General features: G+C 29.1%; 1 protein-coding gene across 1 annotated transcript; it reads right to left on the reverse strand.

Moving 5' to 3' along the window:
- Window positions 1-9,364: 9,364 nt before the first annotated feature.
- LOC123305649 lies at window positions 9,365-11,687 on the reverse strand. Its single transcript, XM_044887425.1, has 2 exons — window positions 10,841-11,687; window positions 9,365-9,625 (listed from the first exon to the last, which is right to left on the reverse strand). Exons 1-2 carry the CDS (start codon window positions 10,902-10,904, stop codon window positions 9,456-9,458), a joined length of 234 nt encoding a protein of 77 aa, XP_044743360.1. The 5' UTR covers window positions 10,905-11,687; the 3' UTR covers window positions 9,365-9,455.
- Between the last annotated feature and the right edge of the window lie 1,607 nt (window positions 11,688-13,294).

Genomic DNA, 13,294 nt, shown 5'->3' on the forward strand with positions numbered 1-13,294 from the left:
TTTTATTTTATATCTCTGGTTGGTTTTGTATTCTAATTTTTATTCCTTTTTAGTTCTGTATGCTAGAGTTTTAAGGAATTTCATATAATTAGAAGCCAATAGTGCTTTATAAAAAGTCTACGAAAAGAATTATTTAAAAAAGAAGTATTCAACTTTCCAGTTAAGAAACACATGACAATTTATAAATTTATGAATGATTTTCTCGCAAAATAATTTTTATTTTTCAATTCTTTATAAATAAGTTGCACTTACTAATAAAATTGGCCTCGCTTTTTTATTTTAAATGACAACAAACAATATTGATATTATGATATTATTATAAATATCTTTGACATCTTTATTTAAAAAGAAAAATAATATACTTATTTCATGTTATATAAAATATTGACCTTTTGTCATTTTTAATGTCACCTTTAATATAAAAAGCTATAAAAAAAATTAATGCAAATAATAAAAAGGGAAGGTGTAGTACCTACAATTAAATAAAAATTTTAATTTATGTGTTATTCCAGTGCTGGAAAGGTTTCGACTTTGGTTTGCTCTTTATGGCTTTTAACAAGAAATTATGTTCCTTTTTCAAGTGTCAAAAATAGTTTAAACACAGAGTGTTTACATTTTTTGTCCACAAGTCTACCTAGAGACGCCAAAATCAATTGTATCTGAAAGCGCCAATAATGAGAGATATTGATCGTCAGCAGAATGCAATTTTTCCACTTTTTTCGCAATAAATTTTGTTTTTAGTAGAGCCGGAAAAAAAAACCGCATTAACAATTAGTTTTCAGCCTACCTCCAATCTCATAAAATTCTCTCATTTCAATAGAAATGCTTTTCTCAGTAAATACCAATATCCGCCCAAAAACTAAAGGATGATTCAGGTCAAGATACCTTCATTGGACTCTAGGTACTACAACTTACCGGCCTATTTATAAGCAAGTATATCTATTCTATTTACATGGTATAAAATAAAAAAATGACTAAATACAATTGATATTTAGGTCAATAGAATTTATTCTATATTCGTAACCTATATTTGCAATGTATAGAGGCGCCTATAAATTTAAATTAACGATGGTAGAACCTTAGTGATCCAAGTATTATTATGGGCATTAAAAAAGCTATTAAATAGCAAGAATTCAATTATATTAGGGGCCGCAGGTTGCACGCACGGACAAATCAGACGCCGCGAAACTTGTTCAAACTTTTTTATTTTTCAAAGTAAATATAATGAAAAAAAGAGATTGTAAATAAAGTTCCCAAATCAAACAAACGAGATCTTTTAAATTCAGAACCACCACGAATCCCGATCAAAGCTATTATTATCGTATACATATAAACAGATAAAGATTATTTAAATACAAGCAATATAATATACAGTAGAACCTCGATAACTTAAACCTCGGTAACATAAAAACCTCTGTTACTTCAAAAAATACTATGTTCCCTTCCCATCAGAGCCCAAAACCTCTATAACTTAAAATACGCAACCTCTATAACTTAAATAAATAATCTCTGTATAGGCCCTCAGTAACTACATAGAAACATGTACATACCTCTATATTAACTAGGGTACATAGAAACATGTACATACATACCTCTATATTAACCTTTACCTAACATAGACCCTTGATAACTTAAAACCTCTATAACTTAAAATATTTTGTGTTTCCCTTGGACTTTAACTTATCGAGGTTCTACTGTAATTTGGGTCGTGGCGCATTGAATTTTTACTACAAATCGATCTTGTTTAAATTTGTTGAAACTATAATCAGTATTTTTAGAAGATTCCAAGGCTGGGTTTTGTATTTCAAGATTTGCGGAAGTTATGAAAACGATTGTTATTATATTCAAAATTCCCATCCTAATTTTTGAAAAATTATATTAAAATTATTGTATGTGAATTTGAAAAAATTCAAACTATTTTTACAAATTCATTAAAAAAATAAATATTATTTTAAATATAAAATCAACAGTATCCGAGAAAAAAATGGTTGTAACTTTAAAATATTAAGCATCGCATGCGAATGTGGACAGAAAGTTCAAGTATAATCGGAATATGATCTTCAATTCAGTAGTAGAGTCATCGATTTTTCTCTGTATCCCCAAAAGTCAGTATTTTCTCTTCAGAAATATGATTCAGATCAAGACTTGTGGTGAACTCTGACTCACAGGCAAATTACCTTTGTGTTATAATCGTGACAAGTGAAATTTACTAAATAAAAAAAATAAAACCAACAGATTTTTAAGGAACTGAACCCTAAACTCTTACTTTAAACATATCTAAGAAAATTCCCCATTAAATTATCTATTTCGTCAAAGCCTTCTCCAAACTAAACCGATTTTAAGAATCATGGTCTTAAAAAATTTAAATATTTCTAGAGTGAAAATAATAACATGCCCGTTCAGTAAATTAACAAGAACTTGGCTCTTTTTTACATTTCTGTTTTTGTATCGAATATTTATTTATATTTAATTACAGTATGTATTGATTGATTGATGAATTTCTAATGAAATTTAAAACTATTCAAGTGTGAAAATAAACAATATTTTTACAATTTTTTCAGAGAGGAGTTAGTTTTTCTGTAAGGTAAGTTAGTTAATGTATTATTTAAAATTAATATTATTGTTACATAATACTTATTGACGACATATGCCAAATAAAGTCATTAATAAATAGTAAGGTAAACAAAACAGTTAGTAAACTATTCGAATATTAAAGGTGGTCCAATTTCACTTATGTAAAGTTATTTTTTGTTGAGCATAAGAAATTGTTAATTTTTGACCATTTATTTCTAACAATTCAATGGTCGAAAGATAAAAGGTCGTAACTAGTTTTAAGGTGTTTCGATAACAAAACGAAAGTTTTAACAAAAAACTGAAATCTTTTGTGTCAATTAATAAGTATTTAATAGGCCTTTTGGATAAATTTGTTATAAAAAACAGCGCATTTTACTTGGTGGTATATGAAGAAGTCGTAATAAATGTTGGTTTTTTAGTCAATAAATGCTTTTAAAAATGTTTTACTATTTACATACAAAACTTTTATTAATATTCTCAATTTTTAAGCTTTAAAATCATCAAACAAACTTAAGAACTGTGCATAAAAATGAAAAAAATTTTTTGGGTAAAAACACTTACTTTGATAGTTTATTTTTCCTAAACCGTACAGAGAATTAATGTGAATTTTTCATAAAAGACGTATAAAAGAATGATTAACAGATAAATAGAATTTCTTTTTTGGATCATTTTCATCTTTTCGATATAGAAATACCTTAAACGACGCCTATGTATTTTTTTGAATATATACGACGTATTTTGAATGAAACGGTGTTTTTTTAAAAAAAATAAGGCAATAAAAGAAATTTTATAATTGCTTAAACTGTCATAAACTTAACAGTTTGTGGGATATTTGAAAAAACCCATATTTTCTCGACTTTTGACCTTAAATAACTTTCTTTACGCATATGATTTTGCAATGGACTTTTCATAGGTCATTTCTTGCTTCCGAATAAAGATAATACCGGTGAAAAAATTTTATTTGGAAGTACTTTAAGCAGAAAAACCTTTATTTTCCTGACCTTTTTTATAAAACTAGTCAATAAATTGACTTCAATACGACTTGTCTAATAGTTTATTAAAAATGTTATCAACACTAACTCTGTACCTATTTCAAAGGTTAAGAATAAGAAGACTTGCTTCAAAAAATCTACAATTAACAAAAAATCTTTCACTATTCGAGTTATTTTTGTGTAAAATAAATATTTCTTGAAATGTTTACAAACAAAACAAAACAATCTGATACTTTTTTTTTGAAAAAATATTTAAAAATTGGAGACAAGCTGTCTGTTGGAAAAAAATTCTTCCATTAAATGAATATTTATAAAATCTGCAATTTTTTACCTTTGTGATGATATCCTTTTAAATGTGTGGATCGAGTTATTCTTCTTTTTTTCAACGTTACATAAACTAAGACACCAACATAATTTTTGTTAAACACTTTAATATTTCGTCTTGATTTTACCAAACAAATATAGTTACTAAGTGTACTTTTATTTATGATTGATTATTGATAAAATTACTTTGATAATTATTGACTACTACTTTATAAATAATTTGTACCTCTATATACAAATTTATTAGAAGCTAAAATCTATCACTAAAGGAAAAAATTGAGTTGCAGCCAATACAAGCCGTCGTTGGCTGAACAATCCGGTAGGAATTATGATGCAATGATGGGATAATATAATAAGTATTTAAATAATAATAAGTATTTAAAAAAGTGAAAAATAATTGACTAAGTTAATTGTTTAAATACCATGTATAGTCAGTGTTGAATATTAGTGTTTTCGAAAGTATTTTCTAGAAGTTTTGTTTTTCGTTTCTACAATTATAACAAATGCTTACTAATTAAAGCTACCTACTAATTTTTAACTGTCTTATATAGTTTTGGAGAAAATATTTGATCGAATTTGCGCCTTCACGAGAAAACAATGATATTTACGAAAAATATTTCAAACAAAACTTGATGAAATATATCAAGGTATACTAAGTTTAGTGTTAAGGTTTAACATCCTTAATTAGTGCGGTTTTGTTTTTGTTTCCAATAATTTATTAAGGTTTTAATTTTAATTAAAATAGTTTTTTTTTTTTTTAATTTCCACCGACTAGTTTTGATTTAGACCTCATGTACATCTTCATATAAAAAAAATCAAATCTTTTATCCAAAATTTCCCTATCGCTCATACATACGTCAAAAGAAAAAAACAGTTTTTTTTTTTACTGAAGAATATTTAAAATAAGAGAATTTCTCTTGAAACAAAAAATTTGGGATCAAAAAATTTTTCTTACCACAAGTAAATTTCTCCTCGCTTCAAGAATTATTCTTGGTTCAATAGAAAAATTTCCTGCATCAAGAAATATTATTTTTTCTTCCGTATTATACCTGTATATTAAATGTTATGTGAATACTTCGAACCAAAATTTTTGATAGTGTATTTTTAGTGAAAAACCAATAAATTAAATTTAATGATTTAATTACCTAAAAAAGTAATGTAGATTAAATAAAAATTACTGTAATTAACACGTGTAAGAGTGATCCAAATTGAGTTTCTTTAATTTTTTTCTAACACACAAAATGTAATATCTTAGTTATATTTTTATTAATCGAATATTAAGTATACTCCCTTTAATGTGAAGTCAGCCAAAAGGTAATTTCCTATGACTTTTCGCAAGATTCGAGGGGTTATTTTGGCGGTAACTTGGTGGATATACCTAAGCTTTAAGGTACTCTAATGTTGCAGGTTTTCTGATCTAAACACTCTTAAGGATAAACAAGCGATAGGGCAAATTTGGATAAAAGGCTTGATTTTTTTTATATGAGGTTGGTCTTTCAAGTATAAATCAATTCTGAAAATTTTAGGGGGATCGCTCTATTATTTAAACAAATGACACCAAAAGTAGACATATTTAACATTGGTTTAAGACATAAGGATTAATATTTTTTAAAATTTTGTGAAATTGAAAATAATTTACCTTAAATGATGATAATCGCCCACTTTCCAAAACTTTCCCATTTTTGTTGAGACAGAGAATTTTCAAGTAATAAATCCCTCAAAAATAAACCACCTTATTAAAAATATTTTTCCTCCAAAAATCCGTCAATTTTCGTTTAAGAACCAAATTCAATACTTACATTCAACTTTATTCGTTTTAATAAATCAATTAATGTTTAAAATGCATTTCATTCAATTTCAATAAACTGAATGACTTAATAAAATTACTTAAGTTCAATTTGTAGAAAAAAATTAGAACAAATTAATACACTAATTATACTACATATGTTCTAAGGTTTTTTTTTAAAAGAAAAAATGGATAATTTATAAGTATCATCAACATTGGCGGTAAAATCTGTTTCATAAACAGTAGTAAAATAACCCATTAACAGGAGCTGAAATATTGAACTGATAGCGGGAAAACTTAAAAAAGGATTTACACACATTTACAAATGTTCTTTTAACGGCCATATGCACTAATCGCATCAAATATGAGATTTAGAGATTTAATTATTATTTTGAATATTGTGTTATTATTTCGACCATTTCGAACTTGAATAGCTATTAAATAGACAAATCGATTGACGTGAGAACCGTTAAAATCATACATGGCTGAATATGAAAGTCGGCGAATAAAAAGTGTAAAATAAAAAAAAATATTTAAAAAGTCAAAAAACCCGACTGCGTTAAATAAAAACTGAAAAGAAAAAAACAAGCTCAGCAATGTACACATAGTAGGAAAGCCATTAAAACCTAGACCGACTCAAATCTTCCCAATAATGGATCCCGACTGTTATAGTCGCTATGTACATTGCTGGACTTGTTTTTTTCTTTTCAGTTTTTATTTAATAGCTATTCAAGTTTGAAATGTTGTCAAAAACAAAAACCAAAACAAGTTGTACAAAAATTTATCCTGGGACGATCAATTTGGCGGGATTTTTGAAAAATTTTGAAAAAAGCCGTTTTTTGGGAATACTTTTGATTTTCACTGATAACATTAAATGGGAAAGTTGAAGATAGTTGAGTTGAAACAAATGAAAAACAAATGAAAACAAACAATTGACTGAGTTAATTGTTGATATACCATGTATAGAAAGTGTAGATTACTCAGTCACATTACACATACATACATGTCACACACATATAACTGATATACCCATATAATACTACAATTTGCGCATAATATGTGCTCTCACGGATAAACAGTGATGTTTACGAAAACACGTTTGAAACAAAAGTTGTTTAAAAGGAACTTTTTTTACATTTAATCTTTTGTTCTATCTCTAACGGTTTACAAGATGGGTCCTGTGGCTCCAAGAACCAATTGACCTTTGCTGCTCATTTACGAACTCGACCTCACTTTTTACGTCTTCAGCACGCTAAAAAAATTTCAACTTGATACCTTTTTTCGTTTTTGAGTAATCGTGATGACAGTTCAACAGACGACAGACAGACAGACAACCGGAAATGGACTAATTAGGTGATTTTATGAACACCTATACCAAAATTTTATCATCATATTTTTAAGCGTTAGAAACTTGGGACTAAACTTAGTATACCTTGGTATATTTCATATACATGGTATAAATATGTATTTTAAGCTAAAACTCGACCCTGCGTCTTTATCCGTTCTCTAGTTATAAGCACTTGAAATTTGAAATTGATAATTTTTTTTTCTCGGAAACGGTGAGGGTCGGAGAAAATAATAGTATGAAAAGATAGTACTTTTAATGTACTATTTACGATATTTTTTTCGAATTTTTATTACTGAATTAGCCTTCAGGTGTATGCCTAAATATCTGCAAAATATTCAAAAATCTATTTATTTTTTATTAACTTACCTGGCAGTAATTGCAGAATTAACATTTGGGGGGCATTGTGTATACCACAAAAACGTTTTTTTCCAAATAGGGGGAACTGCACTATATTATATTTTGTGTTCTTTTAAATTTTAGTTTAAAATTCAATTTGGGCCCCCTTTTAAAATTAAATTAAGGTTTTTGGTGAGCGACCAAAATGGGCCCTCAGGTGCGACTGATGCATATTGAATTTTCTTATATGCAGTACTTAGATTTATGATAAATAAAAAATGTGTTAAATTTAAATTGGCGTGTATGTTTAGTAAAAAGATACCGACCTATAAGTGGTTTCGTGTGTTCATCGTCATCACTTAAATATCTATATACTTTTACATTCATCCGACAAATAAATTAAAGAAATCTTTACAGGTCATTAATTATATCTTTATTAACAGTTATTAGTTAATATGTAAATATATTACTCATATCTATATCCTGACCTATGACAGTATTTGAAAGGATATAGGACACATAGGTGGCCCATAAATTTACTTTTTTTTTTTAAACATTATAAAAGTTAATACTTTAAAAAAAACTAAAAAAAGGCGTTTTTGAAACTAGCTGAACTACGTTAGGTTAGGTTATATTGGCTGTCCACGAAGGACACACTCAGGCTATAGAGCCTATTGTGATACCATATATGTGTTTTACCACATTTCCGCTGATAATTAATTCCATTAACCAGCTCCTCAATTTCAGAGGCTGAGTGAACCTCCTTCATGCATATACCATGCACTGCATCAGCCCATCACAACTATTAATAAATTAATTATGTTGCGACGGTGGGAATCGAACCCGCCACCATAAGAATACCGCGGACGGAATTGGTTACGCCTTAACCAACTGAGCTAATAAGGGGACTGAGCTAATAGACTTAGCTGAACTAAAATTTAGAAAATAATTTCTATAAGCCAAAAAAAAGTAGAGTGAAGTGAGCTGAAAAAGTATCCACCCGTAATAACTTTTGACCTGATGACCTGTGATTTTTTTTTAAGTGAAAACACACCGTTGAAGAATATATCGAGAGGGAAGTTCAAAAATGGTACCTTTAGAAATTTAGCTTTAATTCCTTCACTCCTAACATCCCTAACTTTGTAATTTCAAATAGCACCCCCTACCTCGCGATACACCGTTTGAATCGCCCCTTCAAATGATGTATCACAAGATAGGGGTTGCTATTTAAAGTTAGGGTTGTTGGGGTTGAAGTAATGAAACTTAAAATTCTCTAGGTACCATTTTTGTACCCCTCTTTTGATATCTTAATCGACCTGATTTCACTCAAAACAATAATTTCATTAGGTCAAGAGTTATTAAGGGTGGATACTTTTAAAATGAACACACTGTATTATCGGGTCAATTTAAACATCCGAAGGTACAAAAATTCGCACCCTGCTGAAATTAGGTAACCTTGACCAAAACATCTTCATAAACGAAATCTTAAAAGTTCCCATCGATTCGAGATGTAGGACAAAATTTACACGGGATCAAACCTCACAAAAACGGGTTTTTCGCGATTTTCAGCGAAACGGTAAGTTTTATCATAAAATTTGTTCAGACAAAAATTGTAGATCAGATAATTAAATATAAAAAAAATGTCTCATAGAGATAAGGGATAACTCCGATCATTGGGAGACTGTAACAAATTGATTTTGACTTTGATGTCACGAGCTAAAAGTCAATATGATGTCTATGTCGAAAGTCGTATTAAAAATGAAAATGTCAAATTCAAAGCCTGCGTAGATTTTAAGAGACCCTTTAGAAGTCACCAAGTCCTAGAGCATAAAAAAATATAATGATTTTGATTTTTCTTTAATTTATTAAATATATAAAAAATTATATAAAAGTTATAAAAATTGTATAAAATATCTTTCCAAAATTCGCAAACGTCATTAAAACCTTAGCGTAAAAATTTTTTTAACGGAAAACAAAATATTTACACTTTAATTTGATCAGTTACTAATACATTGCGCACAGTGGTACTGAATTGATAATGCTTCCATTGGCCTAATCAAACTTATTCTTGTTTTCTTAGAGCTTACAAATCATTTTAAGGCTTTTTCCAACCATATTCTTGGTAGCTTGGTGGTTTCACATAATATTGTGGGGGTATCGAACCAGAATGTGGCTCTTTAGTAACTCGATCATCTTTTATTTGTAAACGATAGCTATTTATTACCACTATATAATATGGCTGTAAACATAAGGCAACTACATCCCCTATTAACGAAGAAAAAATCACAAAGTTGAATGTTAAACAAAAAAGAATTAAACTTATTATAAATTCGATACACAACAACACAAGATTAACAATAGCAGCAATTATCCAAATTGCGATTAATGTAGTATTTGTCTTAAAAACACCGGTTAATAGTACAACGGCGAATATAATACCAATCACACAATAACCATATAAAAAAAAGGTATACACTGATTTATATCCCGTATAATCTTCATTCCCGTCTGTTCTAGCTATTAAAGAAAATACTATATTAAGAACAATAACACTTAGACCCGAAATAAGTTCCCACCAGCCTATAATCAAAGTTCCAGTTCTTAAACTACACCCACAACAACATTGATTTACACGACACGGCATTACAAAAACAAATTAAAAATAAAAATATTTTCACTTATTTTCACAAATTTTGGTTTTATCCTTTTTAAAATTGTGTTATGTATTCAACTCAATAATTTCTATAATAAAATCAAAAACAGTTCAAATATATTCTCTAATTAAATGAATAATAATTTATTGTTTAAAAAATTGTAGAAAATCGAAATGTTGACATATGATAATGCCTAGCAACTCAGATTGGTATGATTATTTATCATTTGGAAAATTAATAAAGGTAGCTTTATACTAAAAACTTATTTTCTACCTTTTAGTTCGGCTACTTAAAAAAGCGTTTTTTAGGCAACCCCCCTTTCTAAAATTTGCAGAAAGCATTAAGACTTAATTTGATCTTATAGTATATAATCTTATAGTTAATAAATTCCGGCTTATCCCGAAATTAGTAAAATTGGGAAACAGCACCGATTTTAATGAAACATTTTCTCAGCGTGTTTATAGGACCCAAAAGGTCAATCCGCCAAAATCCAGCCTAGATGAAGGGTGACCTAGGCGACATTCACCTAGTATAAGAAGGCATAGGACCCCAGTGCGGGACATGTAATCTAAAATTTTTTAGAAATACTTTTTTTGGCTTAAAATTGCCATCTAGAAGGTATTTTTAATCGCTGAATACGAATCCAATGTCGTATGACACTGATTCTTCCACGTCTTCCGAAAATCATGAAATTTTTGGCCAAGAATTTCATCCTCTGTACGGATGTATTTATACGGATGATTAAAATATTTTTATTTATCCAATAACCGGACTAGGACTAGACACTTCGAAAAAATAAAATAATTATCAAAATTGTAAAAAATACCTTTTTCAAAATTCCGAAAACACTGTTGAAATCTTGGCTTGGGCATTTTACAGCAAAAAATCATAATTATTACACTTTATTTTCATCAGTTACAATTAAATTGAACACAGTCGTACTCAAATAAAACTTAAGATTTTCCATGACGGTTAAACCAACCATATTCTTGTTTGCTTGGCGCTTGCAAAGTATATGGTGGTGGTTTCGAATCATATTCTTGTTTACTTGGCGATTGTAAATCATCTTGTGACGGTTTCGAACCAAATTGTGGTACTTGAGTGCCTTGATCATCTTTTATTTGCCAACGATAGCTATTTACGACCAATACGTTATATGATTGTAGGCATATTTCTCCCCCATTACAGATTATGCATAGAATAAAAAATCCCCATTTGTGATGAGGGAATAAGGTTTCACATACTAAACCAAATGCAATTACTAACGATATAAATGTAAGACTGAATAACACAACGGCAGAAATATTAGAAATTACATAAATTTTGATTAATGTAGGTTTTTTCATAAAAACACCAAGCAATAGTGTAGCGTTGAATATAATACCAATCACATAATAACTCAATAAAATACAGAAAATTGCTCTCCATTCTACACCCGAATACCATTTACGGTTTGTACCCGAATGGGTGTAAGATCCCTTAAACGAATGGTTATGATGCCACCCATGCCAATCCTTACCCCAATTATCGTCAGAATAGTCATCCCAATGTCTATTCCAATTTCTATCCCAATGCCGATTGTGGCTACGCCTATGCATAAAAACAAATGCTATACAAAGAGTAATAATAAGATCACGAACTAGTTCACAACAGCCAATAACCAAAGTTCCAGTTCTTAAGCTGCACCCACAACAACAGTAACGATTTACACGATACAACATTTTAAAAACTATTTTCACTATTTACCGAAATTTTTCTTAAATTATTATTAACTAAATAATTTGTATAATAAAATCAAAAACAGTTCAAATATTTCTCTAATTAAATGGATAACAAATTTTAATCCAAAAATGTTGACATGATAATGCCTAGCAACTCATAGATTGGACCCTCGACTAAAAAGGAGGATAATTAATTTAATACGTCTGTTTGTGTGTACCTGTGTGTCTATCTGTAGCATAATAGCTCCTAAATGGATGAACTGATTTGGTTTTTGGAGTAATTTGATCGAGAGTTTTCTTAGCAATGTTTCAAGTGCGTCAAATACAGTTACTATAGTTATGGTAGCTATGTCAGCGTAAGTAATCAAAAGGGTTATCCACCAAATTTATTAAAATTTTATTCGATTAGAGCGCTGCGGTTGACTTAGCTGTCCCCACCATCTACTATGATCCCGGCTAATACGCTAGACATGTTATGACCTTACTTCTCGCATATAGTTCTATCAAACCAAAGTGGCACTGAGCGAAAAGGAATGTAGATATGGGAGCACATACATATATATCTCTTGCTCGGTGCCACTTTCGTTTGATAGAACTCTATCTACAAAAATATGCTAACAATCAAAGAAAATATGACTCACCAGTATCGGATCTGTAACGTGGATGTGACTGTTAAAAATTCAAAATTTAGCAATGAAACTAGTAAATTTAATTTATTGCAAATAAAAAGTTTCCAAAAGGTTATACAGGGCAGTTTCATGTCAAAACTAATCACTGTCACTTCAACGCCTTTTTACGATCAAATGAACCCCCAAATATATTCGCGGTGCGCTCATTTACCTACCGACTGCATGAAGTTACCCAAAATGGCTCTATATTCATTTTTAAGAGAAACAAAACATTCAAGAGTTAAAAGAGTGCGTTATTCTGGAATTAAATTTTTCGATTAAACCTGCCGGTATATTTAATACCAAAACACTTTAAAGCAATTGAGTTTGCTAAAATATTAGAAGTCTTTCAAGGTTATAAAAACGGAAATAAAAAAAAGTATGCAAATTAATTTAATCCACAATATGTAAAATTTAATTTTAACAATAACAAAAATTTTATATATTTAATAATAAATATTACTAAGAACAACAAATAATAAAAATTTTTTATAAATGGCGCCAGACATTTAAAATAAAACATTCGAATTATTACAGTTTAATGTTTTCCACCTGTACCAACATAAACATTAAACATTAATACAACACCATTTACGCATTTATACAATAAATAAAATATAACTTTATTTAATACGACTTTAATTGGATTAAATAAAAACAATAGAACCGTATTAAGTTCAGTTTTCATCATTGGTTTCAATATTGTATAACTAAGGCCTTTTGTTAAAAAGATATTATTTTCCGATTATCTGATCAAAAGCAATATCGGATTAAGCCAGCATGGGGCCTATAGCAATTTCTATCAACGGATGTGTCTTTTTTTTAAGTCATCGTAAATTTACGTAAATCTAGCTTGGGCGTAAAGCAGGAAGGCCCTTGACCAAACATTTG

The sequence above is a fragment of the Chrysoperla carnea genome, chromosome 1, assembly GCF_905475395.1.
Source record: "Chrysoperla carnea chromosome 1, inChrCarn1.1, whole genome shotgun sequence".
Classification (NCBI taxonomy): Eukaryota; Metazoa; Arthropoda; class Insecta; order Neuroptera; family Chrysopidae; genus Chrysoperla; species Chrysoperla carnea.

What these genes read in the sequence shown, in the direction of transcription:
- LOC123305649 (XM_044887425.1), bottom strand. Translation starts at nt 10,904, where the DNA reads ATGATTTTTTGCTGTAAAATGCCCAAGCCAAGATTTCAACAGTGTTTT. An exon ending in TTTTCGGAATTTTGAAAAAG is followed by an intron (nt 9,626 to 10,840) that starts GTATTTTTTACA and finishes CTTCGTTAATAG; the next exon opens with GGGATGTAGTTGCCTTATGT.